Below are 27,666 nucleotides of genomic sequence, written 5' to 3'. Positions count from 1 at the left end.
CTAATTAGTGGGTAGTATCTGGTACATGAGGAAGATTTGCTGATTAATTTAATTTATATATTTATGTTTAAGTATTTATCCCAAAGATTTTTTTCCTGTAAGTTTTTTAATTTTATTTACTTAATATATATATTTAAGAATCTAATTTTATTACACCTTCTTAGTTTTTATTTTACACACAATAATTTTCAGCTGTGTACGCTAATTTGAAGAGGATACGGCCTGAATATGTAGATTTCGAAACTAACTTTCCAAAAGTTAAAATTGAAAGACAATTATTGCCAGTACCTTATACACAGGTTAGGATTCTATTTTTTTATAATGTTATAACAATGCTTTTAATAATTTGTCTAATTTATTCATTTAGGAGAAAAACTTGAGGTTTTTGAAAAATCTAGAAACTCCTCAAACACTTTCAAATTGCCGAGTTGTTGAACAATTATCTATAAGGAGAGTCAAATTTGGAGGAAGAAATAATACAGGAAGAATTACAACTAGACATAGAGGAGGTGGCCATGTACAAAGAATAAGGCTGATAGATTTTAAAAGACAGAGAAAAGATATATTTTCAACAGTATTGAGAATTGAGTATGATCCTACAAGAAGTGCACATGTTGCACTGATTCAATACGATGACGGCGTATTGAGTTATATTTTATGTGCAGCCGGAGTTTTACCTGGAACAAGACTCCTTTCTAGTTCAAACGCCCCTCTTTTGCCTGGAAACTCACTACCACTCAGACACATTCCTGTACTAATTGAGTTTATTCATCTTACTCAGTTAAACTACAAAAACTCTTTGATATTTGATTGATTAGGTGAATTCTATAGTCCATAATGTGGAAATGAGACCTGGAGCAGGTGGACAAATTGCTAGGTCTGGAGGCGTTTATTGCACCGTTACAGAGTATTACTAGAGTAATTAACCCAAAATTTAGGAAAGATGAAACATTCGCAACTTTGAGACTTTCCTCCACTGAATTGAGGAAGTTCCCACTCGATTGCTGGGCCACAATAGGTCAAATATCAAACATTAAGCATAACGAAAGAATACTTAAGAAGGCTGGAACCAGAAGGTTAGTATTTTAGTTCATTATTTCATTAGTCCATTTAGATTTAGACCATTTATTTTATTGAATTTTAAATAAAGTATTAACTAAACCTTAAAATAAGTAGCTGTGCATAATTTTAATTTAGAAATATGGGATGGAGACCCGTAGTAAGAGGAATTGCAATGAACGCAAATAGCCATCCACATGGAGGTAATAACTAAGAATCAAAATTCTTTAGGAGGAAATGATAAAAGCGGAACAAAGAGACCAAAGTGCTCAATTTGGGGAATCTGTAAAGATGGATACAAAACGAGGAGTAAACATAAACCACTGGGATTTATAATAAGAAGGAAACTTTGCGGCCGATTAATGAAGAAATATGGAATAACTAAACGACCTTAAAATGTACATATAATTTGATTTAATCGTTATTCTTGACTATACAAGAAAATTATGAGTTATGAGCTGCAATTTTCTTAGCTAGCTTTTTTATGGAAAAAGAATGATTTATTTAATAATATTTATTTAACGACTATAAGAATTATTCTAATTATAAAAAATGAAGTTTATATTAAAGTTGTTGCTGTTAGCAGTTTTTGTTGAATTTGCTGACGGTCTACAAGAGCTCACATGTGATTTTTCTTCAGGAGAGGGATCTTTGTCAAATAAATATATATCAATCTGTGTGAGAAAATTTGGATTACTAAACAAAATTGATATAATATGCCCGAAGAATCCAAAAGGAATAGTACAACCGGTAAATGTGAAGGAAGATGTCGAAGAATGCGAAGATGATGAAGCATTTTTTGAGTATATGGATATTATTCAAAAACTAAAAAATATGGATTTAAATGAAAAAATGAAGGAAAATAATGAAGAAGGAGAATATACAATAATACCAGAGGGAGTGGAAGAGATGTACGTGTTGTTAAAGGATGAATTGTCGAATTCAACGAAACTTGATAGCTATGGAGTGTGGGATATTTTTGGAACCAAGACGGAAAATGTTGTTAGTAGAACAGCAAACGCAGAGAAAGAGATTGTAACACTTAAACCGCCAAGCGACGGTATCGTAACAGTCAAAACTTATAAAATACTGATGTATATATGTATAAATAAAAAACACCTCAGTAAAATAAATAATAATTTTCTTAAATTGTTGAGAAAGATATTATATAGACCGTCAAGTGAAGAATATCAGAATTTATACTTGCCACTATTAGGAGGAATAGATGAAGATGTGAGAGCCGGAATAGCATTTATCATACCTAAAGACATGCCAAAAGTTGTAAACGGATGTGGAAACGTCCCAAACAGATTTTTCAAAAACTACCAGGATTATAATAGATCAAGAGGATTCACGGAATGCAAAATTGATCTGATGGTCAGCCCTTTCATAGGTTTTTATTGTGAAGGGATCGTTAAACCAATAGAATGTTTATATTCGTTCAAAACTATTGAAACTTTCTCATTAATTACACTAGAACATCATATGATTCATAACTGGGGAATTTTAGAAGGTAGACTCAACCATGTAAATTATAAAACTGAACAAATATATTCCAGTTTTAGAGGATATTGCGATTGCTTAGATCGTCGAGGGAGAATAACAGCCAGAATAATTGTTGAAAGAAAAACGGAACACACGTTCAATCTTCCGCAAATGATAATGAAAAACAGAGTGAGACCAATAAGAGGTGATTGGTTTGAAGTGACAATACACCCAGGAGATAAACTGAAAATCATATTACCTCCCAACCGAGATAATATCGAGTGCATGAACTATATAATAAATAGAGACATCCCTAAAACTATTTTTGGAGAAAGTGAAACTTCAGAAAACAAAGACGGTGAACCAATTGTCGTAGCAGAAGAAGATGAAAGTGAAAAGGAATGTGATATATCGTCAGAAGAGAGTGAAAGTCATATGGAGGAAGATGAATATGAGGAGATTAGTTCAGTGGAGGAAGAAGAAGAAGAATGGGCGATTGGTTTTGAAGATGATGAAGGGTCTGAGTCGGATAATCCGTACTGCGACATGCTATTTGCAAACAGTGAGATAATTAAAACCCTATCAAGCCCCAGTTATCAAAAAACTCATACGCGTAAATACCCCTTTTTCACACTATTGTCCCCGATTGATATTAAAACACACGTTAACGCGTACAACTGCACTTCAGAAATCGTGACCCAGATGCCAATTTCAGAACTATTTGGAGGAAACTCTTTAGTAATCGACACAAGTGAAGTCGACAAGGGAATTTTGAAGATAGAGAGGAAGAATAAACCATTGGCAATGAAAAAGGGTATAGATGATATTTACTACTATTGGATCCTTAAATACGGATGGTCAAAAAAACCGGAAATCGTGGCTAAAATTAATGTCATCCTAGCACAAACCCACGATTACTGCGCAGGTTGTGAAACTGTAAATACGGGGATTTTTTATAACATAAAAGATGCAGAATTTTGCAAATATCACTTTAACCTGTGCCAGAAACAGGGAATTAAGCACAATACATTTGACATCACAAGCCATTTACAGTACGGAATATCATGCTCAGAAGATGAAAGATTGTATCCACCAGGTTACGGTAGCATTGTGGTAGATCAAAGATTAAACATGGTTGTAAACGCAAACGAAGAGATTAAGACCTTGGAATATCCAAGTATTAAAAATTTCAAGATTTTCGGGAAAAAAACTTGGCAAATTATTAATATTATGACATTTTATGTGAGCTGTTTAGACCCCCTGGGAATAGAAAAAAGCAGACTAACACTATATTACGCAAGCTATGAGTCTCATACCAACCAAGGTTGCTTTAATTACGGAGAATATATTCTGCTGATACCGAAGGTTAGTATGTTCCTACCACCCTTCGATCACACAAAGTACGCAAGGAGAGGAAATAACACTAACTCTTTGCCAGAAACTGAATGTATACCAATTCCAAAGAACACATTAATGTATCACTTAGAACTGAGACAAGGAACTAAGTTTAAACTGTCGGTTATCAAGCCAAAACCTTTATACCTTTGTGAAGAAGTGGAAATTGATCATTTAAGGACCCCAGTTATATCAAATCCGAATTTAACTATAAAAGGAGTGAGAAAAGGACATAGTTTTATTCCATCTGACGTATATACCGACGCTTCATACTCGAGTAACAGGATTTTCCCAGTAAATTTGACCAAATATACCTACCGAATTTTTGCGGGTACTGACTTAGACTACCTGGTACCAACGGAGTATTCGTCAATGATAGCAACGAATGTGGCAGGGCTTAAACTAAAGGTTCTCAACTACAACAACGAGTTTCGTTATCCCTTCTTTGAAAATCTTGTCTTGTATCTTCCAATTGGTAGCATTATCATTATCAAGAGCGATATTTTGACTTCTGTAGACCTTATATATGCATCGGGCTCCATTTCAGAGCCTGAAAAACCAAAATCAGAGAGATCTAAAGATTCACTAGGAGGAGAAAGTACTCAACAAGCTACAACTAGTACTGGGTATGATAAAAATGAGAATGAAGGGAAAGAACCACCCAGTATTGACATGAGGAAAATGGAAATTTGGGGTATACATTCTATTAGAGTAAGAGGAACAAACCCATGGGTACATGGATGCGGAGTGAATGGACCGTCTGAAGACTTTTTTAAGGATACTGAAAAGATAATCGAGAATGGTTCAGAAACTGGTTGCAGAGTTGACATTAGGGAGAAAGAATATGCGGGATTCTACTGCCCAGAACCATACAGAGTTGACCCTCCGGGATGTTTTAAATATGCGTACACTGGTGAATACTCAAGAGCAGTGATGATGAAGGATGAAATTCTGGATGATTTGTGGCAGGAAACCAACGGGTTCAGATATCTTAAACTAAAGAGGAACTTAAGGTCTCAGGTACTAATGACATTTTTAAAGCGTAGACCATATGTGTGTTTTTGTAGAACGGTGAAGGGAATTATGATGTCGAAAATTGAAGTTATTATATGATTCTGGAAATAAATAGAAAATAAAAAGGCGGATTTAATCTAATTTTATATATTTTTTAGGGAAATATTTAATTAAATATTTTATGAAAATTATTGAATACTTAGTATGAATTTATTCCCCAAGTGTATAATGTTGGTTCCTCACAACACAAATTATAAATATGGCAAATAGGACTGATCCTACTGCCCATTTAATACATGGCACGAACCCCCAGTTTTTATTTAGTAAGATTCTTAGGGATAAGGTTTATAACTCCTTCTATTGGAAGGAAAGCTGTTTTGGCTTAACTGCCGAATCGCTCATTGATAAAGCTGTTCAGATAAAGTATGTTGGAGGTACTTTTGGGGGTAATCGACAGCCCTCACCTTTTATTTGCCTTGTGCTTAAAATGCTTCAAATACAGCCTGAAATGGAGATCGTCCACGAGTACATTAAAAACGAAGATTACAAATACTTAAGGGCTCTAGGCATTTATTACATGTAATTTCACTTATACACTCACAACTCGCTAAATATTGTATTTTATCGCTAATTTGCTTGAACTTAATATCTTTGTAGGAGACTAGTTGGCACTGCCGTTGAAGTGTATAGGACCCTGGAGCCTTTTCTCGCTGATTATCGCAAACTTAGGTTCAGAAACATTGACGGGAGTACGTTTTACTTGTTTTTTATTTTTATTAATTTTTAGGCTATGTGATCAAGTATATGGACGAATTCGTCGACGATTGCCTGACGAACTCAACGTACTTGGACGTCGACCTCCCTCCCCTTTCCAAAAGAATGAACCTTGAGGCAACCAAGGTCCTTCCCCCCAGGAAATCTCTACTAAATATCGTAAAAACTAAAGACGAGACTTAAAAGCCCTAATATCCTGGATAAATTTTGTAACCAAATAATAAATTAATTTAATGATCAAATAGTAAATTTTTAGAATATTAAAAATTATAGTGGTTTCCGCAGGATCAGTTCCTTTTGGACGTTTTTGAAGTACAAGAAGTGGTGCCAACCGGGCGACATTTTAATTCCAAGCGTGTGGACAATCTCGTGGTAAGTCAGAAGCCTCTTCCCGCCGGCCGATAGTCCCACGTTAAATCCATTTTTCGGAGATGTTTTGGACAGTTTTTCAACTTGCCTCTGGGCTTCGCTGGTCAAAACCATGAAGCGGTACATATACTTGTCATCTTGAAACTTGGGTGAATATATAATGTGACCGAAAGCCGTGTTCAGAACTGCATACTCCTCAGAGTCTGTTATCATAAAATCATCATTCATGTCATAAGGCTTCAGGGGCTTCCGATCATTTTTGATTTTCACCATTGCTCTGTACGCTGAATCAGTTGAAACTTTGAGAATAGTGTCGTCAGCGGCGCTCAGGTACTTGTTGGGAGTGATATCCAATTTGATTTCCTCATAGTCGTTGATGCCGCCACCAATGTTACGGTGGAGTTGATTAATAGAATATGCTCCCTTAATATTGTTCCCTTCTTGATAATTTCTAAAGGAGATTGAATCTGTATGGAAGTTTTCAATATATACATCGAAACTTGAAAATTGGTCAGTTGTGCTTCTCCTGGATATTGACCCGCCTCTATCCACTCTTTTATCTCTATGGGTATTGTTGTACCCAATGGTATCAGTTTCAATGTGGTCTCCAGAGTCCGATGAGACTATAGACTCCAGTCTTTCGAAAAGGTCTTGGAAAATCTGGCTGGGGTTACTCTTCAAAATGGCCTCAGCTGCTCTTGATCTGGATGTGCTTGTATCATAGTTTGGGTTTAAATTACCTTCTCCCATAGTAGAAAAATGTTTATGGGATTTAACAAAAAGCACGTTATTTGTTCGCGAGTAAAGTCGCTCCATAACTTCATTAAAAGGGTTATACTCAATTACAATCCTCCCTTTAGACTCAAACCCATATTTATAAGGTCCTATACCATCAATATGGATTGAGTCAGATTTATAGGTCCTAGATGTGTCAACCAAATCCGATTTCGATTGCCTTGACGTATCAATGTATTCCGTGCGAAAGCTTCTTGATGTTTCCAGAGAGCTTTTCTTATAACTTGACTCGCTTTCTAGTCCACTTTTACTAAAATTACTATCTGTTTGCATAACATCTGGCTTGAATTGTGATATTTCATGGCTTGCTCTATTATTTTCTCCCGAGTGTAAATTGTATTCTTCGCTCGGATCATCAAAGTCTATTAAAGGTGGTGCTGAGTTTGTTTTCCTTCTTGCATTTACCTTGTGCGTATCCAGTTTAAGTCCGTATAACGAAAATGGATTCTTTACTGGCGCCTTTTTAAAATCATGGTAATTCCTTTCAAATGTATTTCCCAGTCCTTTTAATAAACACTTTGAAGATAACTTACTGTTGATTAAATTTTTTCCAGCTAGGAAGGAATTTTTACTGTTAATTATGGAATTATTTACAGCTTTGATTGGATTATCGATTTTATCTATTTTCTTTTCGATATTTAGGTGATCTGGTAGATCTTTACACATTGTGGACTTGTATGGGTCATGTGTAACTCGCTTTGAGGCGTAGTTAAAATAGGGTTGCTGGTACATGAAGTTCCCATCTACCTTTTTTTTCTTCAGGGTCATATTTTTTTGTACCATGTAACAGTCCTCTAAGATATTCTTTAGTAAAAGTGGAGTGGAGATAAAATTTTAAAAAATAGAATACACATTTTAAATAAAATAATGAAGTTGGAGAAAATTTTAAAAGCGGGAAAAAATTAAAATATAAAATTCAACATAATGGCAGAATACTAAATTGAAGGTTGTGGACCATGAAAGGGGGAAGATAAAGAATAATATATTTATGACAAGTGGGACGAATCATAATTTTATATTGGGGTACTTTGTCACTAACTAAGGTCTTTATAAACATTTAAATTTTATATAAATAGTTTAGTATATATTAATATACATGTCTTATTAAAATTCTATCCGGACCCTGTGGAATGCAAATTGTAGAGCCCTATTAATATATAATATTTTAATTTTGCTCTTGTATATTTACACATTCCGTTTTTAATAGAAGTATTATATATAATTCTCTTTTTCATTGTTGCTAAATTTTTTATCGTCTGATTAAAATTCAACGGAAGAGATAGATTTTGGTACGAATTGCTGGAGCTTAAATAATTTCCAAACAAGTGGTAATCCACATCTAAATTCCTCTAATTTGGAATTATTCTGTAAAAATTAGTTTATAATTATTCTGCACCTGCTGGCATTACAGCAAAGTCAAGTTATACGCATATCCGTATCGTTGTATCCTCAGAATTTTATAAGTTCAGAAAACGAAAACGAACTTATTCCAGCCAAAGTTTTAAAGGGGTGTAAATTTTACAGAATTCATTGATCTATGCCTTAAAATTTTAGGGAAACGGAGTGCACGTTGAGTATAACCCCTCCTTGATAATTCAACAAATTTTAACACATTTTCAATATTTTAATATTTTGCAAAGTTTTTTCTTTTGGTATAATGGAAATTCCGAAATGACAAGTCAAAACGCAAACAATTTAGAAAAGGCTGATAAATTATTGTCATATTTGGCAAAGGTAATTTGCTTAATCCCTAATATTTTAAAACCATATTTTTAATTTTGATAACGTCTTAAATAAATTTACAGAAAGTAGAGGAGAATAAGCCAGCTAACGTCGTTCACTTCATTGTTGACGTTCTCTGCACATATTATCCTACACATTCTCCCTATTTTGCGAAAGTATGGCACTATGGTTGGTTTTCCACTTATTTTTTACATTTCCATTTTTTACTTAATTTGTTCTCATTTAAATTTTTTAGATAAGGAGCTGGAAGTTGAAAAACAGCATGTGCGCGAGTTCTTCAAGCATAATAACTCAACTTCTACCATAGCTCAGCATTTCATCAACGCCGGTTTTGATTGCGTATGTTTTAGAATATTAAATAAACTTTGTTGATAACTAACTCTATAGATCATTGATATTATTTAGACATTTATCTTGGTTTACAGTAGTCTATTCACTAAGCTAATGTAATTTTGTAGCTCGATTCTTTAACTTTTTTAACCACTGACATTTTGGAAGAGATTCAAGGATACAATAACGTTCAGTGGCTTCCTGGGCACAAGGTCAGAGTCAATGTAAGTTCCATTACCCCTATTTAACTTAGTTGTTCTTTAATTATTTCTATTTCCATCACCTATACTTCTTTTCAAGTGAATAAAAATGTTTAGCAAATATTTCAAAATATAAACAAGCTGGTGAAGGAATTCAAGGACCTTATGAAGACCCAGAAGAGAACAAAACTCCACTTTATAGCAGGAATGGGCCAGGAAAAAACAACTACCCACTACGACTACACAGGACCAGTCAGGGGTGGAAATGCTACTGTAGGATTCTATCAACACAAAGTAAGATTTACTCATTGATGTATACTATATATACTTAGTGTGTTGTTAATTTTTATAAATTTTTTCAGCCGAACCTTAACCAACTGTTACCCGGCGATGACACAATGTACAAAACTCAGACAAAGTTAAGGAATTTGTATAACTTGGACCACATTGCAAGCCTGTCAGCGGAAGCCGCAACAACGAAAGCAGTAGATGCCCTGAACAACGAAATTTACGGAGAAGCATGTAAAAACTCACACTACACAGTAAAGAATAGAGATGATTGAAAAATAATAGTCATATTACTTTTATACTTGTTATTGTATTTCATAACTCCTTGTGGTGTTTTATACTAACCTGATCTTTTAATAGAATTTGAATTTTTTGTATTTTATCGGATAAATCGTATTATATATATTTAATTTAAAATGATGAGGTAGCTGAGATTTAATTCAAGATGAAGTGTGCCTTAATTTTATGTGTATTCTTCACAACAGTACTAGTCAACTTCGTACAGACCTGGAACGAGCTCTGTAGAGAAGCTATAGGTATTTTATAGTACAAGAAAATATATTTTAACTAATAGCTCCTTTTTAACCCGTTAACCCATATCTCGTTATATTTGATGATTTTTTAACACTTTTTAGTTATAGCCTATTTTTCCTAAAAACATTTAGAAAAATAATGATTTTAGAGTCAACGGCAATGAGCGCCATAACATACATGAGACTGAGAAGACTAAAGATGCTGTTGAAGGGGGAAGATTTGGTGGATTATACCTGGTGGGCCGACGAAGTGTTGAAAAGAATCCCCGAATCGCTCCCATTACACTACCAATACCAACCGGATAAAAAATCTAATAATTTTAACTTTACATGTAGCAATAATCTGTGCCTAATGGCAGGTATTAAGTACTTTTTCGCGGTACTGATGAATTCTGGATATCCAGTAGGCACAAGCAATACTCAAAAATTCGATATACCGCCACTAGGATATCCCAGAAAAATCAAATTCTCACCCTCTGATTGTATTAAATATTTAGTTGTTCTACTCTCTGATCTACACCACCCCTTGCATCTGGATTTCACTCAACCTGATTCTATCGCTACCATTCCAGGTATAAACATTACACATTCCGCTAATTTAATTCTAACTAAGCCATTTAAATATATAGATAATCATTTTGATTAAATTTTAGTTGACTTGAGTGACTTTCCAGTCTGGGAGAATATCAGTGTGCAAACCTTAAATACAAAAAGACCATTGTATGGCGATTTTTTAAAGCATATTTATATGCCCAAATATATCGAAGTTAATGAGAATGCATGGTATGGGTCATGGACGCATGTGTCAACACTCGGGCTCCGTTACTCAACGGAACTTGACCTGTTCAATAACAAGACAGTGGAATGTTTCGAAGTCTGGGCAGCGGAGACGGCATCACTAAACAACACGATCTTTGATAAGGAAGATTTTGTTTACCTCAGTGACACTGTTAGAACCAAGGCAATTAGGTTCACCGAGAGACTAGATTCAAAACTTGGATTCCTGATGAGACTCCAAATAGTAATGGCCGGAGCACGAGTAGCAATTGTGCTAAATTATATCCTGTCGCACAGAGAAATTACTTACGACGAACAAACTGGAATCATTATACAGAAACCTGAACTTGAAGCTAGGTCAATCAACATCGGATACTATCTAGTGAAGATTTCAATTATTTTCCTACTCCTTGTAAGTTTTAGAGTAAAATCATATCAAACCATATATATGAAACCATGTTTAAAAAATGGATTTAGGCCCTGGTTCTGTTGGTATACTACGCTATTGTATCACTATTTAAACGTCTGTTCAAGGACAAAGGTCTTTTTGTCAGATTATTCCTGTCCAAGAGGTACCAGCCCGTCAACAAACTACCTGAATAAATTAAAATTTTAACTGTAACATTAATATTCTGAGCATCTTTTTATACCATTTTAATATATAACATCATTTAATAAATAAATAAATAGTATCTAATAAATAAATATTATCTAGTTAACAAGTAAAATGTATTGATTGTAAAATTAGATTACACATTCGGGTGCAGAAAAGTTAGATGTACAAAGGGTGAGAATTTTAAATTTTATTAAAATCATCCTCGTCGATGTCTTTCCAAGAGGGAATTCCGTTTGTCTCATCAAAAACTTTAAATATTAACTTGCTTACGCCCTCCCCAACAACTCGGTGGACCTCAGCCTTGTAAGGCCTTTCGTCCTTTATGTAAAATCTAACACCTGAAGAAATCGAACTACTAGAACCGTAAACAGTTGCTTTATTGCATGATATCAAAGTGATAAGGCTCTTTAAGGTGGGCAGAAAAGTCTTTGAAGTTATTTGATTCTTTTTGCGAACCTCGACCTCAAAACTAGTAGGAAGGTAATCTTCGTAAGAAAGGTAAAGAGAACGAGAAGTCCCCAAGTGAGGACCATCCAAGTAACTTTTAATATCATCCAAATCACTTTCCAGAGATGAGACGTTAGAGGTTCTCCAGCCAGATGCTGCGTTCATAAAGACTTGAGGATAAAGAATGTGATCAGCGATAAACAATATGGGAGATCTCTGATAATAGTAGACTTGAAGGTCAGTAAAGGGTATCATGTTTCTTGGTGTAACTTGGTCTTTGTGGTGGAAGACGCTGGAAATTATCCTACCAACAATTCTAAAATCCCGACAAACAAAATCTCTGTGTTGTTTTTTATCAATTCTAAATACAGTGTAGTCAATGGGATCCGTAAGGTTGAAGGAAAGAGAAGTTTCAGGGTCAAATGCCATAAAAACTCTTTTTAAAACTTCTATTGAGAAATTCGGTATCTTTCTACCTGACACAAGATCAATGGTTATATTATTATTTGGGCGAGGTAATTCTGGAATGGTTAAATTCAAATATCCCGGTTCATCATTTAAAAAGTACAAAGTCCCTTTAGTTGCTCTTTCATTTGGCAAATATGCTCTCCAAACTTCCTTTCCTTTGAGTGTTATTTTATTTATATAGTACCCATCTTTAGTTCTATACCTCCAGTATGGATTCTGACCTTCTTCAGAAAATCTCCTTATGTACAAGGATTCCACTTTAACAGCATCTAAGTCAAATTCAATAAGCCTTTCAGATGAATCTGGATGCGTTGATACATCAGTTGTCGGACTTTTGGAAAGAAACATCTGGTCAGATAGGGACTCAGAATCAGCTTCAATCAAACGTTCGAGACATTCTAGGTACTTTGATTTGGAAATGTATTTGCCATCAAAGACCGTGATATAATCAACTTCCAAAATTTTATCTATCTTCGTAACATCGAATTTTAGCAAATGAAAAGTATTTTTGTAAAAGTAGGCAGTAACCATGTCGTAGGATATTTCAGTATAGGGGTCGATTACCCAATCAAATCCATTGCAGCTTACCTTTGTTAAATGTTTAAATTCTGGTATAATAACTTTAAATGTAACTAGCCCATCTGTAGGATGATCTGACACATCAAATAATTCAGTGTCATAAGGTGAACCAAGTACCAGATGATGTTTAATGTGAGGATCCTTTGGTATTGTAAGTTTACCAGATCCCACATCTCCTGTATCTTCACCTGAATGAGGTAATGCAAGAGACTCTGTTAAGTCGGGTCTTGGTATAGTTTCATCAGCTTCTTCCCATTTCTCTTCAACTTTGTGCTCATCAGCCGTTTCGGGTGATTTATATAACTCTTCCAACCTTGATGCAGTAGATCTATTCCATGCTTGATCATAAAATTCGTAGTAATGGTATGTGTAATGTCCATCAAGACCATTTACTACAATTTTAATCATCTCATTGACTCCTTCGACATGAAAGTAAATCACGTAGCTAAAATATTGGTCCAAAATATTATCAAGTATAATTTCTCTCCCATTCGTCAATCTGGCTACATCTACACCTTCAGCGGTTACAAACTTTACGAATTTTTTCCCGAATACTATAATTCTTTCCTTTTTAAAAAAGTTGAAACTAAACCCACGTTTGAATTCTAGTACTAAATCTCCGCAGAAATACATATCCGCTTGTTTACAAGCATTGAACATATCTTCGTGCTTTTCAACGAATTTCCCTCCCCTTTCTCTCACATAATATTTAGTTATATCTATTCTTTCCATGTAAATATTCAGCTGGACCAATTGGGCAACTCTTTTTTTAAAGAAAACATCTGCCCTCAAAAGAAAAGTGTTATCGGACCCATCAGATTTCCAAATGTCAGCTCCACTATCATAAACGGTCGTAACTCTGCAATCAGATTGTGGATCAAATTGGACGTGAGTATAATTTTCATTTGGATGTTCTTGAATAAAAAAAATATTGCGATCTGGCAATGCTATGTTTAAAACTTTAGGGTCGTTACCTTTTACTAAGCTTATGGATAATATGATACACAATAAGTATAAGCTCCTCATTTATATTCATTGATAAAAAAAATCATGCCTTTCACGGATCTAATAAATCCGATGGGGATGTAAAAGGGAAAAATAGATATAAATCTAGTGCACATAACTAAAATAAATTGATATTCTGGACAATTTTACGGGGATATTCTATTTCTATAAAAATTGGAAAAAAATACTCTGCGGTAATTGGGAATCTCGGATAACAAAAAATTTTCATGAACCAATACTTGAGAAAAATAATTTATATTTTTAACTCAAGTGTCAATATTCTCAAAAGTTATAAATTTCAAGATTCTTAAGATTTTTAAATATGTAAATGTAATAAGTTCGCTTGATTAAATGAAAATCTATGATAAATAAAGGTATTAACATTGTTAAACAGAGTATTCCAGACCCAAAGATATTTGGATTTTGGTTAATTAAATCTTCTAAATCTCTTGAGCTTGCTCTGCATCATCTTCTTTATCAGAGAAAACGTTAGAAGGATTAATGTAGTCGTTTAAGTTAGGTGTAGAAGTTGAGATTCTGTGTGCTTGGTTTATTATTACCCTTCCTACTCTGAGGTCGTCCTTGCTGTCTGACGATTTTATGTCCTTCAAAAGAGTAAGGATCCCCTCAAAGTTGAGCCTTGTAATTTGGGGCATTAAGAGCCACATTAAGCCCAGAGAAACCGTTAAAACGCTCGATAATCCGTTGTATAGCATGTAGTCCCATAGGGCAACCACTGTTCTGAGTGGCAAGCTGGCCACAAACAACGTCAAAAACCTAAAAATGTTTAAGGTCTTAATTATTACCATTGGTTTAAGAATACAGAGACTGAGACGTCCTCTTTTTTCAAATGATCGTATAACTGAGGAGATAACCTCTTCAATAAGTTTTCAAACCCTAAAGACAATGTAAACAGATCAAATATGTAATTAGTTATTTATCTGCTAGGTAAATTAGATCCTGTGGATTAAACCTGCGGTATAGAGTTTGATCACTGGAAATGATGGTTTATAGAACTCGAGTAGTTTAAACTCGTTCATGAGACCTACAAATGCGACAAACGCTTCCTTCTCGTTAAATCCGCTGACCAACAATAAGAGTCCTGAAAAGTATTAGAGATCATCTTATACAAATTGTACATTAGAATATATTAACATTAGAATATAAAATAACTTCATAGTTAGCGGTTGTATAGAAAATTATATGGGTAATAAAAATGAATAAAAGAAACTACAAAAATTATAGAAATACCTGCAACGAAATTCATTCCTTGACAATATCCAATCTCTGGCTGATAATTTCCGTATGCAGACTAAAAATTGTAAAAAAAAGTTGATTACCAAAATGCGATGGAGTTGATTCTGGGATTCTTTATTAAAAACTTTTAACTCGGGAAATGTTCTAAAACTTATTAGAGAATAGTTTGACAACCTTGGAACATCGATGTTTATTATTGAGGAGTATTCATTATGCTTTGTGCTGTACGATTCATACAAGTCGCCGACAATTGAGAAATAATGGTTATAGTTTAGGGCTACTTTCCAACTTTCCCATCTATATCTCTGAGGAATTCCCCTAAATTTTTTATTTTTTGAATTAAAAAAATTAAGCGTAGATACCTGTTAGTTCTTCTCAAGAATGTGTTAGGATGTGTAGTTGCAAAGGCTTCAATTCCTCTGGTACTCATGGATTTCCATTTTTGGAACCTTAAATGGCCGTAAGGTTCTCCAATACTCTAAATAACAGTTAGATAATTAATTTTAGTTACCAAAAGATCATACATAAAGTCGGCCTTGAGTGAGTTATCCTTGTTGGCGTAACATTGATCATTTTCGACCATTGTGAATAATATCAGGTATAAATAACTGGATTTTGATTTACATCGTTTATTTAATTTATATCATTAGAACGATTGTCATTTTAATAAATAATTATAATGAATAGGAAAAATTGTTCCCACGTTAAAATAAGCTTCCCATTTACACATTCATTTAATATTTAATAAATATTCTATATTTTAATATATACATATAAAATAATTTATTTTTACGAAAACTGCTTATTTTCGTTCCTTCCACTATGTTTGTATTATATTAAAATTTTTCTTATCTCTTGTAATATAATGTAGAAGGATCTTTACTTTTAAATTTATTTTCTTTAAAACTTAAATCTTAGTTTCTCTCAAATTTGTAGATTAAAATCCTTTGGATTTTGTATATTTAATAGTAACATGAATTATATATCCAAAAAATATTTGTTTTCTCCCAAATTATTTGATTTTTATTTTTGTTCTCTGTTATTTAATCCATGAGGAGAGCTTACGAGGTCTTTACGAGCAGTTTTTCCTTCTTATTTGACAGCGAAGGATCATCCTTGGGGCTGAAAGGCTCTTTAAACACTTCTAATTTCGTTGAATACGGAGATGATTTGGTCTCCATTAACAAACAGTGGAAGTGGTTCGTTTGTTAACTACTAGTTTACCTTATTTATTTTTATTTTTCTTCAATTTAGTTTAATTGTAGTTGTTTCAGGGCCGGTAAAACTCCGTCAATGTTTGATTCTAATCTTCCCGAAGATAAGCAATACCTTTGCTGTGATAATGTAGCATGTTTAAGGCTTCTTAAATCTGTAGGTTATTAGGTTTGTATAATATTCAGGATATAACTCTTCATGAATCATGGCTGGTTTCTGAACCTCATGATAACGAAGCGGATAATCTTTACGAGGTACTGGCTCACATTTACAAAGTGGTTTAGGAAGACCCAGCATCTTCTGTAGAAACGTCTTGGAGGACTTATTCCCTAACCATTACATATGACCGTTATAACGAAACTGCTAGATTCTGGCTCAGAGGATATAATCAAGTAACAACTTAGCATTTATTTCACTTCATTTCTCTGATATATACTATTAACTGTATAATTCATATTTAATAGTACTTAATTGTGTAGTTTGGGCTTCCGTTAAGCAAGGATGAGATGTTTGAGGACGTTCCTGAAGTTTACGTTGGGAAAACGGTGACTGTGGAAAGGCATCCTTTTACTGGATTTTTAAACCTTACAGTCCACCCTTGTAACCAAAAGGAAATCGTTAAACTTGAAAACCAAAATTTCAGGTTAGAATTAGTAAAATTTAAATAACTAATTAGTAAAATACTTAAATTATTAGTTGGAACATTAAATGACTTAATTAGTTAGATATTTATACTTAAAAATAATCATTTGTGATTAAAATGAAGAAATTTTTACAGTGATAAAAATGTGTTGGTAAATTTCTTGAGAATGTGGTCAAGTGCCTTCCCCTTGATAAATGTGTTGGATGGATTCCAGGAGTAAAACTTGGAAAACACTTTTAAATAATCATGTTCATCAAATATGTGTTAAACATTTTATTTTTTACTAGAATTAAAATACGACAGCTGCAGGATTTGAACCTACGCGGGCAGAGCCCAACAGATTTCTAGTCTGTCGCCTTAACCACTCGGCCAAGCTGCCTTGCCAATATTCCCAATTTTATCATTATATACGTTAAAATTAGATAATATCTAACATAAATTATTATTTATTAAAGAAGGTCGATTTAATCCAATACTTGTCATTTAAATATCAGTAAGATTCTGGGTGAGATGAAAAAAAATAAGTTTATGTGCTATAATGTTCTACACCAATTAATTATAGTTTACTGATATTATTAATATATTTAAATGAACGGGTTGTGGGAAGACGACTTAAATACGACAGCTGCAGGATTTGAACCTGCGCGGGCAGAGCCCAACAGATTTCGAGTCTGTCGCCTTAACCACTCGGCCAAACTGCCTAACTCTATCACCTCAAATTTAACCTAAATTCATAAAAAATATGAATAATAAAATTGATAAGAATAACATAAATTTAATAATTTAGTGTGATTAAAATGATTTTAAAAAATGACACCACAAGTTCTTTTATCTACACCTGTTCCCTATCTTAATATTGTCTCTTGTTATGATACAGTTACACATTTATTAATATTGAAGTTTAATAAAATAACAATTTATTGATTAGTGGAATAAATTACATTAGTGTATGTTTATCCTGTATTTCACGGGTAGGGTGATTTTTTCAGATCCGTACTCTATGGTTTGATGGTCATTACAAAAATAAGGAGCCCTCAAGTTGACCCCGTAGATCCCTATAACTTGATTCGTTCCGGAAATTACAAATGCTGGTATTTCATCCTTGATGATTTTGTGAATGTTGGCGTTGGTCAAAACGACGTGGGCTTTGTTCTTCCACATCCCTGCACTCGGTACAATGTCGTCGTCATTCAAATATCTTATGTCAATGTGTATTTTACTATTATCTTTATCATTTGTATTTAAATCTTTTGAACTAGTCTCTTCTACTCTGTTCATCTTCTCTTTCAGAAGCAGATCCACATGGAATTCTTCCGGATCAGCGCCATTAACACTTTCATAAACATTCCTAGAGTTGATTTGTTTGTTACTGTCTGGAGTCACACAAACATTTAACAGTTGCAGATAATTGTACACACTTAAAGTTTCATCAGAGTACACCAAATTAGTATCCTCGTCATTACCCAGTGATGGTTTTGATCCTTTTTTAACCTTAGGGGCGGGGAATGTATTCGAGTAGTTTAGTTGAAAATTGACATGGTACCCCTGGTGAAACAAGTAGTGGTTCCCTATGCAGTATAACTTGGGGAAATTTGTGAAAGGACTTTTAGTGAAACGATCGAGGATGTAGCGGAGGTTTTGGTTAGATATACTCGACCCATTGAAATACTCAACGTATCTCTTTATAACTTGCTCCTTCACAATCTGATTCGGTATGATGTTCAAATCCTTTAAAGAGAAAAGCCTAGGAAACTTAAGGCCAATCCTGTTAAAATAAGCCAAGTTGGTCCTGAACCTCAACTCGAAACTGTTTAGCTTTTCTCCGTAAGTTCTCTTGAATAAAATGGTGTAAAAATGTTTGTAAGACTCCTTTTCAGCATCAGTTGAATGTGTGTTTGAAAGGCAACTTGAACTGTAGGGAGTGGACTGAGACTTATACTTTGAGTTAATGTAGTAAAAGAACATTTCAACTTCCTTTTCTATTGATTCCTTGAAGGCGTCGAAGCTTTTGGACAAATTATTAATGTTTTGATAAAATTCATTCACTGATTGATTCGCCGATTCCGAGGAAGTATCATATGTGCCATTAATTCCAGCAACTATTGAGGGAATGACATTTTTTCTTAAAATATTCCTTTCGTAGTGTAACTCGTCATTAGTACTGTCTGCGTGATACTTTTCATTAATATCCTGAAAATTATTTAAACTATGGGTTAAAATGCTCTAGATATATAAATATTAGTTTCTAGGTGAGCTGGTTAAGTTACATTCATGAACGAGTATAATTTTGATTTTGTTGTGGAGACAAATGGCCTGACGAGCAAATAATTCCTGTGGTCTAGACTGTCATATAGTTTCATTAGCCTGAGTAATTATTAGTGGAATGCAGTTAATTATTAAGTTGTAAATACTAGAAATACCCCAAATTGATTATAGAAGTATCCCTTGAAATTTTAAGGAGGAGAGTCTCAAAGTTGTCGTTTAAGTGATGTCCCATGAACACCAGACCCTTCAAACCAATTAAATCTTCTGGAGTCTTAACGGTTTGCAAGTCTACCAAGTTTTCATCCAAGAATTTCATTACATGTTCTAAGTCTCTTAGTTCGTCACCAATTTTACTAGTACTATCTGCAGAACTTAGACCATCAATGATCTTTATGCAAGTTTCACGCCTCCACTTTCTGAACATCAGCTGTGGCCCATATTTCGATACTTCACTTTTCGACTCAAGTTCTTGTGGTAATTCTTCGATAATTAAGTCAAATTTGTACTTTTCACAGGCTGCTTTAATCACCTCAATATCTTTATCAACGTCTTCTCTTTGCTTGTGGTTAAAGTAAACAACTTTAAAGTTATCATAAAATTTCTTTAAAAAATTAATTACCTCGACTTTTCTTTTTTGATGATCCAGTTTAGTGGTCTCAGATTTGATTTTGAACGGGTTGTTATTCAATCTGCTCTTTAAAATAGTTAAAATTTCGCCTATTATCTCCTCATACGAGGTCTTTATAATTCCAAATGAGTGTAATAATGACATTGAGTCCACTCCTCCGCTGCAGGAAAGAAGACTTGGTAGTGGTCCATATCCAAGATTTTCCCTGGCCTCGAACACCGTAAGTATATCCGGTACAATGGACTCCAGTACTAACTTAATTGGGGTCCTTAAATGATGAATCCCTTTTTTATTTATACCGAATAAACTTTTTCTATCATAATGTGTTAAATCTTGTGTAGAATCCTGATTATTGGTCAAACTAACTGTGAGAGTATCCAGTGTATCGAGAGAACTTGAGGCATTAGAATCGAGCAAATATGAATTAAACCCGCCAAATTTGTTATTTATCTGATAGTAACCATCAATTTTGTTCCTAAAAGACTTCAAATTATTGTTTTTATACAGAATGAAGTTGAATTTCCCAGTGTAATGTGCGTCTAACTTTACACAGAATGTTAAAATTGAAATACAAAAAATATAAATCATTGAAATATATGAATTTCTCCATGTTTGATTCATCTTATAGTTATAGTACAAAATTAGAATGAATTATTCTAAATTACATGCCTGAGCTTGAAATTTCACATTTTAAACTATTTTACATTAAAATTATATTAAAAATTAAACAAGTAGAAAACTACATTAAAACTAAATTTTTGGTCATTTCAAAATAATAAATAGCTGAAATTAATGTTTATATAAAACGAAAAGTTACAAAAGTGATAATAAAGTTGATTCTGTGCGGTTGACAAAGAATAGATAAATTTCAGTTTTTGAAATGATTTTTTTATATAATTCAATTTCTGTAGAAAATATACAGAAATTTTAATTATTATATGGAGTTAAATCCATCAATTGTATATGACTATGGTATAAATTTTAATTCTTGTAAAATATTTCGATTCCTGTTTTAAATGTGAAGATTCCTTAAATATATTTCCATTTCATGAATAAGATTTTGTTGATAAATTTTCTAGATTTAAAATTAAATGATTTGTAACTTTATTTTTTAAAATAAACTTGATACTAGAACCAATGGATTCTCTGGTACTATAATAGACTAATTTCTGATTAATCATGGGATTCATCACAGATTTAAAGAATTCCTTTGTCCTAAATAAGTTCTCTGAAGAAAACCTGAACCGAAAGGACATAGGATCGATATGTTTGCTTCTTCTTCTATATATACTTCAAGGAATACCAATAGGGATACAGAACACAATCCCAATCATGTTAAATAATAGAGTTAGCTACTCCAAAATTGCAATTTTATCTTTGGTAACCTTCCCGTTTTCAATCAAGCTGTTATGGGCCCCAATTTTAGACTTTTTCTATATTAAAAGGATAGGTAAACGGAAGAGTTGGATAATCCCCGTACAAGTGATTTGTGGTTTACTGTTGCTCTACGGAAGTTATGATAAACGCATGGATAAATGGTTATTTCCAGCCCCTTCTGATACACTAACTGCCAATTTGGCGGAGGAAGGAAGTAGTCTTCTGAACAAAACCTCTACAACCCAAATAATGAGCGGTAAGATATTTCTCTTTTTCTTAGTGCTCTATTTTCTACTAGCTACACAAGATATCGCAGTTGACGGGTGGGCCCTTACCATTTTAAGACCTCACCTAAGATTACACGCCTCAGCCTGTAACTCCGCAGGACAGTCATTCGGAGCAAACCTTGCATTCTTCCTGATCCTTGGCTCAAACTCGATCTTCAATACAATGTGCAAATTCTCAAAGACGTTCCATAACCACTTTGAATCTTTTTGTAGCCATTTAAAGACCTCAGATTGTGTATGCCACAAGTGCGTGGACCCGGTAGTAACAATTTCAGGATTTATGAGATTCTTCGGGATCATAATATTAATTACGACATTTTTCTTAATGTTTAAGAAGGAGACTGCATCCTCTAGTACTTCAAACACTCCAAGTACAGTTAGTGAAGTTTCCTATAACGATACAACAATGGATCTTACGATCCCAGACTCCTTTAATTACCGTAAACATAAAGATTCTGGTGTTTCAGCTCACAATATGGATGCTGTAAAGGATTCATCGGAAATATTCGAGCTGGAATCCGTTAGAGAAATACTAGAGTATGATTTGGAGACGGGGATTAAAGGCCGATTTAGAATGTGGAATAGCTACAAAACCCTGAAAAAAGTTATTACACTGGCACCAATTAAGACTTTGGCGTTTTTACTCTTGACAAAGTATCTCTTCTTCTCGCCAGAAAATCCAATTGACCTTAAAATGCTATCATACGGACTCTCTCAAGACTTGTACGCCATAACCAAGTCTTTCACAATCGTCGTAGATATCATCTTCCCTCTTGTGGTTTGTTTTATCTAGTATTTTGGTAGTTATTCAATTCAGTATTTATTATACCTTTCATACATAAATTAACTCTATTTCAGACTTCTTACTACATTGTACTATATGGAATTAGCAACACTTTATACCGAGCTCTAATACTTAGATTCGCATCACTAATAATATCAACAGGTATTATTTTACTTTCATACATATATTTATTTAATTTCTAGTATTTACGAGTAATTTTATTTAATTTGGGGTATGAGTAATTAATTTTCAGTTTTTTTGATACTCACCAAGTACTATTACAAACATGATCACTATACCGAGACGAATTTCGTATACGTCCTCATCTTATCATTCGTGATAATTCTGAGGAGAATATCACAGCTATTAAACACAGTAACAGATGTGGCGCTGTTTAACAAGGTCTCTGACCCCAAAATCGGAGCAATCTACATGACACTCCTCAACACACTCGCAAACTTCGGAGGATTCTACCCAAATTATATAGCACTTCTGCTAGTCGATACACTCACATTCAGTAAGTTATTTGGCGGTGTAGCTACAGAAAGTAGATAATATTTAGAAAAGTAAATAGATAGAATAAAATAAAACCAAATTTGAGGAAAAAACACTAAATGATAATTTTTTAGAAAAACTAGGAATAAATGGAGTGTTCGTGGAGTGTTTGATTTGTATAATCTGCGGATTCTGGTTGATCCCTAGGTTTAAGCTGATGTTTGAAAAACTCGACCAGTACGATGAGAGGGATTGGACAATTGAGGATTACACATAGTTTAATCTAATGTAATTATATGTTCATGTTCGCGTAGTTTATCCAGTGTGTCTGGTTTTTTAATAATAAAGATTCCTAATAACAGCCGACACTAGACAAAGAAAGAGCAATGATGGGAATCTGGGTGGGGCCGGTAACCAAACTTATAACAGTAAAACAATTCCATTGCCAACTAATTTAAATCAAATGTTGTATATCATTCTGATTTAAAAATGTCAAACTTCGTGGAGGAGAGTGTGAACCAGGTCAATGATATGAATACGGGAGTAGATGTCGACCCTGTTCTAAACGGAGTACGAAATAGAGATAGAAATTTTCAGAGAAACTCAAGAGTATACAAACATAGCCAAAATAATAGAAGCGAAATGAGTAATTTGTACTCCTACAGTAGTTCATACCAGAATCAACAGTACAGTAATAATTGGAGCGAAAATGTACAGTTTGATCAGCCTAGACTATCAAGCTACTCTAGTAACTATCAAACAACCTACCCAACGAATACGAGTACATACCCAGCAAACACCTCTAGTTATCCAGCTACCAATACCACCTACCCCTCAAACACAACTAGTTACCCAGCTAACACAAGCAGTAATAGCAGTTATGTCCACGCTTATTCGGGTACAATGCCACTTGTAGGTGATAATAGGATGAGTGTAAACGGTAATATGCCTACAGCAGTGCCGATGAACACCTCCCAGGTGTTAGTTGATCAAGCCTTGGACTCTTCGACCCTGGAGGAAATTGCGTACTTTTTCACATACAAGTATTACTCGATGCTCAACAACAACCCGACCTATATGTACAGCCTTTACTCAAAAGAAGCACAATTGTCAAAGACCGATGCTAGCGGTAACAGGGTTGTGGCATCAGACCACAACGAGATAAGGAATTACTACCAGCAATTTGTCAACTACGTCATCACTTCCAACATTCACAACATTGAAATTCAACTCGTTAGTTCACATCCCCTTTTCCTCGTGCTTATAACTGGCTCCTTCACACTTGCCAATGAAAAAACTAACACTGAGCAGACTAAGCTTTTCGCTCAGACAGTGTTACTTTCTGGCGACGTCTCAAGGAGCAGGTACCACATCATCAACGATTTATTGACCGAGTTGAACACACTCAACACTCATTCCACAACCACTCTTGTTCATACCACCCATTCAGTAACCACTCCTGAGCAGCCACATGATCTTAAATCACAAGATTATCACCACGATTCATCCAGGGTATTTTCTACAACCCTTATGGGTTTTTATATATTTTTTTAGATAACAAATTTATTTTAAAACCCTATTATGAACTAAGCTATATTATATAATTAAATAACCACATAGATACTTAAGTATGTAACAACCCTAACTATGATATAGAGTTTAAGAAAAGATAGTAAGGATGGATTTAAGATTGCAATTTTCGGAATACCTCCAATGGTGACGGAGGTCATATTGACCGAAATCATAAACAAGAGACTCACACAGCTAAACTCAGACGGAAAGGTAGTGGACGTTGCAATAAAGCCACAAAAGGTTAATAGAAAGAGTAACGAGTCGCTACTATACGCCTTTGTAGAACTAGACTCACCGGAAGCTGTGGAAACACTCTTGGCTAATGATCTTCAAATCCAGGATCGCAACATAACACTAGAGCCGTACAAGAGAACCGAGAAAAAGAGAGAATTTAAGCCCAAGAATACGACCTCCAATTATTAATTTCATTTCACTCTTTTTATTTACTATATAATGATTATATGCATAATTTGTTTAATTTTTAACTAAATTGTTAAATTTAGGGGTTTGATTTATGGAAATTAAATTGTTGGGAATGTGTAAGATTGTAAAATAATATTTTAAAATTTTTCCAATTGTTTTTCTATTGTAAATTTAAATTTTTTAATTTTGTAATATAATGAACATAAAATGGCCTATTCTCAGGCTTCAGACTGCTCTCTAGGTCCAACCCGTTTCTACGATGATTTGGAAAGTGCCTCAGAAGGGTTTTTCCACAAAAGCTGCCTAGTCCAGAAAATAAAATACGAAAAGGAGAAGAATTTTGAAAAAAATCGGTGTAATGTGTATAACGCAGTGAGACAACTGCTAACGTGCTGTTTCGGAACAAAACAAGGTTCTAACGTACCAAATTTCACAATCATGGGTAAAATTCTAGATAATATGTATAAAACTATGTTAAGTATGGTTAATGTGATAATTTTATAGTTAATTTGTCTGCTTCCATAAATTAATTGGATGTGCAGGATATGACTTCAATGATCTGTTTGAAGATTCAAGTACTATTGCGCCATCAACTGAAGGTAGCGATGATATGATAGGGTACAGAAGAAATGATGTAAGTCCTCAATTAACTTATAAATATGGTTAATTGGTGTTGAGATAACGTTTAGGTGTTGTGGGCAATAGAGCCTTCTAAAAGGCTCAAATACATAGAAATCAGTCTTCCAGAGGCCAAATGGTTGGTTCTGTCATGGTCATCTAAAATAACCAATGGCGAAAATATTAATAAGAACCTGCTTGACTCAATTATAAACGAGTGTAAGCTAAAATCGCAAAGTATTTCATACTTGACACCAAACGTCATCAAGAACTTCCCTGGTCTTTACCTATGCGTGGGTTTTTATACTCAACTTGACTAATTTATACAAATTGTTTCTTTAAAAAATATTTAATTTTAGGAAAATCTGTATGAGATGGAGTCGAATGACTTTATAGTTGGATTAGATAATCTGATGAGCACACTTCAAAGTTATATTCAGCCAGACTCAAGCACATTTGTGCTGATCATACATAAAGCTGTTTTATACTCTCTCTACTACACCAGCCAAGGTAATATATAGCCTGATTCTATAATGTTAAAGAGTTGTGGGTTTAATTTCATTTAGGTTCCGTTGATTATATCGTTCTGTTTGAAATAAAGTTGTTTGAGAGGGGTGATATTCACTATTTTGCGAGATTTTTAGCTTTTCAAGAGTAAGATGAGAATTCATGACGTTTCTTTAGCCTCGGTGATGTTAGGAGATACTTGATGACATCGAGGAATATTCAAGTAACAATTTAACATTTTATAATTAATTCAAGGTGCAATCGAAGCTACGGTTCTATCTATTCAACTTTAAAAAGCTCAAGGCTAACTGGACTCTTGAGGAAGTTGGACAGAAAGAACAACCAGTGAGTGTTAGTTTTTAATTTATTTTTTAGGAAAAGAGTAGTTTTTACCATTTTTAATGTTTTTTAGAGCTCGAAGAGGAGTCTACAGGTAATTTAGGTAAACTAAGTTTTTAATGCTCAGATCCAAAGTACGATGTAAAAAAAATAGTCAAATTTCTCAAGTCGACAAGAAATTTTTAAACAATTTTATAATATATTAATTAATATAATAAATAGTTTGAATTAAAATTTACAAGATTAAATTGTATCAGATAGGTCGAATTTAGCGGAGGGCTCAGCCTCCTCACCAAACTGTAATGCGACGTCTGTGGCTACTAAAAGTTGTTCCAGACATTCCTCATCATTTATGTTAAGTGGCATGAATGAAACGAGGTCAAAATCCTCCAAAAGTGAAGCGAATGCTACATTGAGTCTTTTGTAAGTCCTGGGAAGGTGTTTGTCCAAACTGCTAACAAGATCGTTGCTCGACTTGTTTACAATCTCGTAAAACTCAGAGTAGTCCATATTGTCTGAATCCGGGTCAAAATCAGGATCATCTGGGTTTTGTGTGGGATTGGATATGTGTAACTTTTGGAACTGAAGGTCATTTGGTGAAAACCCGAAGGTGCTGCTTGTTACATCAAGGAATGGGTTCCTAGAGATCTTATTGTTACTGTCACATATTAAATCGCACTTTGACAAGACATTTATGTGAGGCATTTCAAGGTTAACCATGGCGGCGAGCCCTGCGAGTGAGCCTGAAATCAACTTTGCAGGGTCATTCATGAATGAAACGTCCAAAAGATAAACAGCCAGACAATTAATATTTAAGCGTTTTAATAGCTCAGTAATAGTCTTTATGTATGGAATATGAAGGAAAAGCTCAATCTGACCTGGAGTATCAAACAATAGGTAAGACTCGTCGGAATAGGTAGATTCAAGCTGTTCTGAAAGCCAACCCAAATTCTCTGCCAAAAGTTCTGAACTCCTCACCAAAGCACCATTTGGTCCCAAGTCCTCTTCCTCAATTATTGATCCAATATCGACAAAATCCCGAATATCAGTATCAAAAGGGCTCACTAATGAATTATATATAATATTTATGGTGATTAAATATTGTAGAATCTTGTACCTTTATTGTTATTAGATTTGTTTGAATTGGTCTTGTTTCCGATTTTATCATTTTCAAATACCAAACCATCTTCTGTTGCTGGGTCGAGGTTAACTATGTAACAGTTTCTTTTGCAGGAAAAAAGATAGTCCTGGAACACCTTGCAGTAGGTTGTTTTCCCACTCCCAGCAGGACCCAAGACTATCTGGGCGTATCTCATGTTTTTAACATCTATTACAGAAATTTATGATACATATAGTAATATACTACAAGTTGGAAAAAA

The 27,666-nt window shown here is 34.1% G+C and overlaps 14 protein-coding genes across 14 annotated transcripts, besides 27 other annotated features; 9 read left to right on the top strand and 5 right to left on the bottom strand.

Annotated features, from left to right (window-relative positions):
- Nucleotides 1-63: 63 nt before the first annotated feature.
- Nucleotides 64-1,454, top strand: TA03645 (50S ribosomal protein L2, putative; the record flags this gene model as incomplete). The annotated part of the gene is made up of 7 exons (XM_949865.1): nt 64-97; nt 193-323; nt 368-751; nt 819-907; nt 939-1,076; nt 1,198-1,262; nt 1,291-1,454. The coding sequence occupies 7 exons, from the start codon at nt 64-66 to the stop codon at nt 1,452-1,454; spliced, it is 1,005 nt and encodes a 334-aa protein (XP_954958.1).
- A 157-nt stretch (nt 1,455-1,611) lies between these two features.
- Nucleotides 1,612-1,668: a sequence feature (Signal peptide predicted for TA03640 by SignalP 2.0 HMM (Signal peptide probability 0.997, signal anchor probability 0.000) with cleavage site probability 0.649 between residues 19 and 20).
- On the top strand, nt 1,612-5,052 carry TA03640 (uncharacterized protein; the record flags this gene model as incomplete). Its single annotated transcript, XM_949864.1, has 1 exon — nt 1,612-5,052. One exon carries the CDS (start codon nt 1,612-1,614, stop codon nt 5,050-5,052), a length of 3,441 nt encoding a protein of 1,146 aa, XP_954957.1.
- A 160-nt stretch (nt 5,053-5,212) lies between these two features.
- Nucleotides 5,213-5,910, top strand: TA03635 (uncharacterized protein; the record flags this gene model as incomplete). The annotated part of the gene is made up of 3 exons (XM_949863.1): nt 5,213-5,532; nt 5,611-5,702; nt 5,741-5,910. The coding sequence occupies 3 exons, from the start codon at nt 5,213-5,215 to the stop codon at nt 5,908-5,910; spliced, it is 582 nt and encodes a 193-aa protein (XP_954956.1).
- An 84-nt stretch (nt 5,911-5,994) lies between these two features.
- On the bottom strand, nt 5,995-7,674 carry TA03630 (uncharacterized protein; the record flags this gene model as incomplete). The annotated part of the gene is made up of 1 exon (XM_949862.1): nt 5,995-7,674. The coding sequence occupies one exon, from the start codon at nt 7,672-7,674 to the stop codon at nt 5,995-5,997; it is 1,680 nt and encodes a 559-aa protein (XP_954955.1).
- An 888-nt stretch (nt 7,675-8,562) lies between these two features.
- TA03625 (uncharacterized protein) lies at nt 8,563-9,727 on the top strand (the record flags this gene model as incomplete). The annotated part of the gene is made up of 6 exons (XM_949861.1): nt 8,563-8,625; nt 8,697-8,802; nt 8,870-8,973; nt 9,093-9,188; nt 9,282-9,458; nt 9,497-9,727. The coding sequence occupies 6 exons, from the start codon at nt 8,563-8,565 to the stop codon at nt 9,725-9,727; spliced, it is 777 nt and encodes a 258-aa protein (XP_954954.1).
- Nucleotides 9,728-9,897: 170 nt separating this feature from the next.
- Nucleotides 9,898-9,960: a sequence feature (Signal peptide predicted for TA03620 by SignalP 2.0 HMM (Signal peptide probability 0.997, signal anchor probability 0.001) with cleavage site probability 0.580 between residues 21 and 22).
- On the top strand, nt 9,898-11,365 carry TA03620 (bifunctional nuclease, putative; the record flags this gene model as incomplete). Its single annotated transcript, XM_949860.1, has 4 exons — nt 9,898-9,988; nt 10,135-10,557; nt 10,639-11,174; nt 11,240-11,365. 4 exons carry the CDS (start codon nt 9,898-9,900, stop codon nt 11,363-11,365), a joined length of 1,176 nt encoding a protein of 391 aa, XP_954953.1.
- Nucleotides 10,983-11,051: a sequence feature (2 probable transmembrane helices predicted for TA03620 by TMHMM2.0 at aa 287-309 and 339-361).
- Nucleotides 11,139-11,174: a sequence feature (2 probable transmembrane helices predicted for TA03620 by TMHMM2.0 at aa 287-309 and 339-361).
- Nucleotides 11,240-11,272: a sequence feature (2 probable transmembrane helices predicted for TA03620 by TMHMM2.0 at aa 287-309 and 339-361).
- Nucleotides 11,366-11,558: 193 nt separating the features above from the next.
- TA03615 (uncharacterized protein) lies at nt 11,559-13,898 on the bottom strand (the record flags this gene model as incomplete). The annotated part of the gene is made up of 1 exon (XM_949859.1): nt 11,559-13,898. The coding sequence occupies one exon, from the start codon at nt 13,896-13,898 to the stop codon at nt 11,559-11,561; it is 2,340 nt and encodes a 779-aa protein (XP_954952.1).
- Nucleotides 13,845-13,898: a sequence feature (Signal peptide predicted for TA03615 by SignalP 2.0 HMM (Signal peptide probability 0.997, signal anchor probability 0.000) with cleavage site probability 0.906 between residues 18 and 19).
- Nucleotides 13,899-14,317: 419 nt separating this feature from the next.
- TA03610 (uncharacterized protein) lies at nt 14,318-15,717 on the bottom strand (the record flags this gene model as incomplete). Its single annotated transcript, XM_949858.1, has 7 exons — nt 14,318-14,654; nt 14,684-14,774; nt 14,851-14,979; nt 15,129-15,189; nt 15,218-15,452; nt 15,497-15,612; nt 15,646-15,717. The coding sequence occupies 7 exons, from the start codon at nt 15,715-15,717 to the stop codon at nt 14,318-14,320; spliced, it is 1,041 nt and encodes a 346-aa protein (XP_954951.1).
- Nucleotides 14,528-14,596: a sequence feature (2 probable transmembrane helices predicted for TA03610 by TMHMM2.0 at aa 228-250 and 255-277).
- Nucleotides 14,609-14,654: a sequence feature (2 probable transmembrane helices predicted for TA03610 by TMHMM2.0 at aa 228-250 and 255-277).
- Nucleotides 14,684-14,706: a sequence feature (2 probable transmembrane helices predicted for TA03610 by TMHMM2.0 at aa 228-250 and 255-277).
- Nucleotides 15,718-16,184: 467 nt separating the features above from the next.
- On the top strand, nt 16,185-17,017 carry TA03605 (uncharacterized protein; the record flags this gene model as incomplete). The annotated part of the gene is made up of 5 exons (XM_949857.1): nt 16,185-16,333; nt 16,409-16,505; nt 16,535-16,603; nt 16,634-16,741; nt 16,829-17,017. The coding sequence occupies 5 exons, from the start codon at nt 16,185-16,187 to the stop codon at nt 17,015-17,017; spliced, it is 612 nt and encodes a 203-aa protein (XP_954950.1).
- Nucleotides 17,018-17,289: 272 nt separating this feature from the next.
- Nucleotides 17,290-17,371, bottom strand: a tRNA.
- A 240-nt stretch (nt 17,372-17,611) lies between these two features.
- Nucleotides 17,612-17,693, bottom strand: a tRNA.
- Nucleotides 17,694-17,934: 241 nt separating this feature from the next.
- On the bottom strand, nt 17,935-20,473 carry TA03600 (uncharacterized protein; the record flags this gene model as incomplete). The annotated part of the gene is made up of 2 exons (XM_949856.1): nt 17,935-19,198; nt 19,413-20,473. The coding sequence occupies 2 exons, from the start codon at nt 20,471-20,473 to the stop codon at nt 17,935-17,937; spliced, it is 2,325 nt and encodes a 774-aa protein (XP_954949.1).
- Nucleotides 20,420-20,473: a sequence feature (Signal peptide predicted for TA03600 by SignalP 2.0 HMM (Signal peptide probability 0.699, signal anchor probability 0.000) with cleavage site probability 0.599 between residues 18 and 19).
- A 591-nt stretch (nt 20,474-21,064) lies between these two features.
- Nucleotides 21,065-21,184: a sequence feature (Signal anchor predicted for TA03590 by SignalP 2.0 HMM (Signal peptide probability 0.005, signal anchor probability 0.659) with cleavage site probability 0.004 between residues 40 and 41).
- TA03590 (uncharacterized protein) lies at nt 21,065-23,105 on the top strand (the record flags this gene model as incomplete). Its single annotated transcript, XM_949855.1, has 4 exons — nt 21,065-22,327; nt 22,354-22,495; nt 22,587-22,880; nt 22,963-23,105. The coding sequence occupies 4 exons, from the start codon at nt 21,065-21,067 to the stop codon at nt 23,103-23,105; spliced, it is 1,842 nt and encodes a 613-aa protein (XP_954948.1).
- Nucleotides 21,149-21,217: a sequence feature (12 probable transmembrane helices predicted for TA03590 by TMHMM2.0 at aa 29-51, 64-86, 96-113, 155-177, 192-214, 249-271, 365-384, 410-432, 452-474, 487-506, 526-548 and 569-591).
- Nucleotides 21,254-21,322: a sequence feature (12 probable transmembrane helices predicted for TA03590 by TMHMM2.0 at aa 29-51, 64-86, 96-113, 155-177, 192-214, 249-271, 365-384, 410-432, 452-474, 487-506, 526-548 and 569-591).
- Nucleotides 21,350-21,403: a sequence feature (12 probable transmembrane helices predicted for TA03590 by TMHMM2.0 at aa 29-51, 64-86, 96-113, 155-177, 192-214, 249-271, 365-384, 410-432, 452-474, 487-506, 526-548 and 569-591).
- Nucleotides 21,527-21,595: a sequence feature (12 probable transmembrane helices predicted for TA03590 by TMHMM2.0 at aa 29-51, 64-86, 96-113, 155-177, 192-214, 249-271, 365-384, 410-432, 452-474, 487-506, 526-548 and 569-591).
- Nucleotides 21,638-21,706: a sequence feature (12 probable transmembrane helices predicted for TA03590 by TMHMM2.0 at aa 29-51, 64-86, 96-113, 155-177, 192-214, 249-271, 365-384, 410-432, 452-474, 487-506, 526-548 and 569-591).
- Nucleotides 21,809-21,877: a sequence feature (12 probable transmembrane helices predicted for TA03590 by TMHMM2.0 at aa 29-51, 64-86, 96-113, 155-177, 192-214, 249-271, 365-384, 410-432, 452-474, 487-506, 526-548 and 569-591).
- Nucleotides 22,157-22,216: a sequence feature (12 probable transmembrane helices predicted for TA03590 by TMHMM2.0 at aa 29-51, 64-86, 96-113, 155-177, 192-214, 249-271, 365-384, 410-432, 452-474, 487-506, 526-548 and 569-591).
- Nucleotides 22,292-22,327: a sequence feature (12 probable transmembrane helices predicted for TA03590 by TMHMM2.0 at aa 29-51, 64-86, 96-113, 155-177, 192-214, 249-271, 365-384, 410-432, 452-474, 487-506, 526-548 and 569-591).
- Nucleotides 22,354-22,386: a sequence feature (12 probable transmembrane helices predicted for TA03590 by TMHMM2.0 at aa 29-51, 64-86, 96-113, 155-177, 192-214, 249-271, 365-384, 410-432, 452-474, 487-506, 526-548 and 569-591).
- Nucleotides 22,444-22,495: a sequence feature (12 probable transmembrane helices predicted for TA03590 by TMHMM2.0 at aa 29-51, 64-86, 96-113, 155-177, 192-214, 249-271, 365-384, 410-432, 452-474, 487-506, 526-548 and 569-591).
- Nucleotides 22,587-22,603: a sequence feature (12 probable transmembrane helices predicted for TA03590 by TMHMM2.0 at aa 29-51, 64-86, 96-113, 155-177, 192-214, 249-271, 365-384, 410-432, 452-474, 487-506, 526-548 and 569-591).
- Nucleotides 22,640-22,699: a sequence feature (12 probable transmembrane helices predicted for TA03590 by TMHMM2.0 at aa 29-51, 64-86, 96-113, 155-177, 192-214, 249-271, 365-384, 410-432, 452-474, 487-506, 526-548 and 569-591).
- Nucleotides 22,757-22,825: a sequence feature (12 probable transmembrane helices predicted for TA03590 by TMHMM2.0 at aa 29-51, 64-86, 96-113, 155-177, 192-214, 249-271, 365-384, 410-432, 452-474, 487-506, 526-548 and 569-591).
- Nucleotides 22,968-23,036: a sequence feature (12 probable transmembrane helices predicted for TA03590 by TMHMM2.0 at aa 29-51, 64-86, 96-113, 155-177, 192-214, 249-271, 365-384, 410-432, 452-474, 487-506, 526-548 and 569-591).
- Nucleotides 23,106-23,317: 212 nt separating the features above from the next.
- On the top strand, nt 23,318-24,823 carry TA03585 (uncharacterized protein; the record flags this gene model as incomplete). Its single annotated transcript, XM_949854.1, has 2 exons — nt 23,318-24,340; nt 24,485-24,823. The coding sequence occupies 2 exons, from the start codon at nt 23,318-23,320 to the stop codon at nt 24,821-24,823; spliced, it is 1,362 nt and encodes a 453-aa protein (XP_954947.1).
- A 207-nt stretch (nt 24,824-25,030) lies between these two features.
- On the top strand, nt 25,031-26,350 carry TA03580 (uncharacterized protein; the record flags this gene model as incomplete). The annotated part of the gene is made up of 8 exons (XM_949853.1): nt 25,031-25,301; nt 25,366-25,457; nt 25,513-25,734; nt 25,801-25,951; nt 26,008-26,095; nt 26,126-26,171; nt 26,204-26,293; nt 26,324-26,350. The coding sequence occupies 8 exons, from the start codon at nt 25,031-25,033 to the stop codon at nt 26,348-26,350; spliced, it is 987 nt and encodes a 328-aa protein (XP_954946.1).
- Nucleotides 26,351-26,530: 180 nt separating this feature from the next.
- TA03575 (ATP-binding protein, putative) lies at nt 26,531-27,603 on the bottom strand (the record flags this gene model as incomplete). The annotated part of the gene is made up of 2 exons (XM_949852.1): nt 26,531-27,351; nt 27,405-27,603. The coding sequence occupies 2 exons, from the start codon at nt 27,601-27,603 to the stop codon at nt 26,531-26,533; spliced, it is 1,020 nt and encodes a 339-aa protein (XP_954945.1).
- Nucleotides 27,604-27,666: the final 63 nt, after the last annotated feature.

This window comes from Theileria annulata, chromosome 3, assembly GCF_000003225.4.
Source record: "Theileria annulata chromosome 3, complete sequence, *** SEQUENCING IN PROGRESS ***".
Lineage (NCBI taxonomy): Eukaryota > Apicomplexa > Aconoidasida > Piroplasmida > Theileriidae > Theileria > Theileria annulata.
This window is presented reverse-complemented; position numbering and strand designations above follow the sequence as displayed.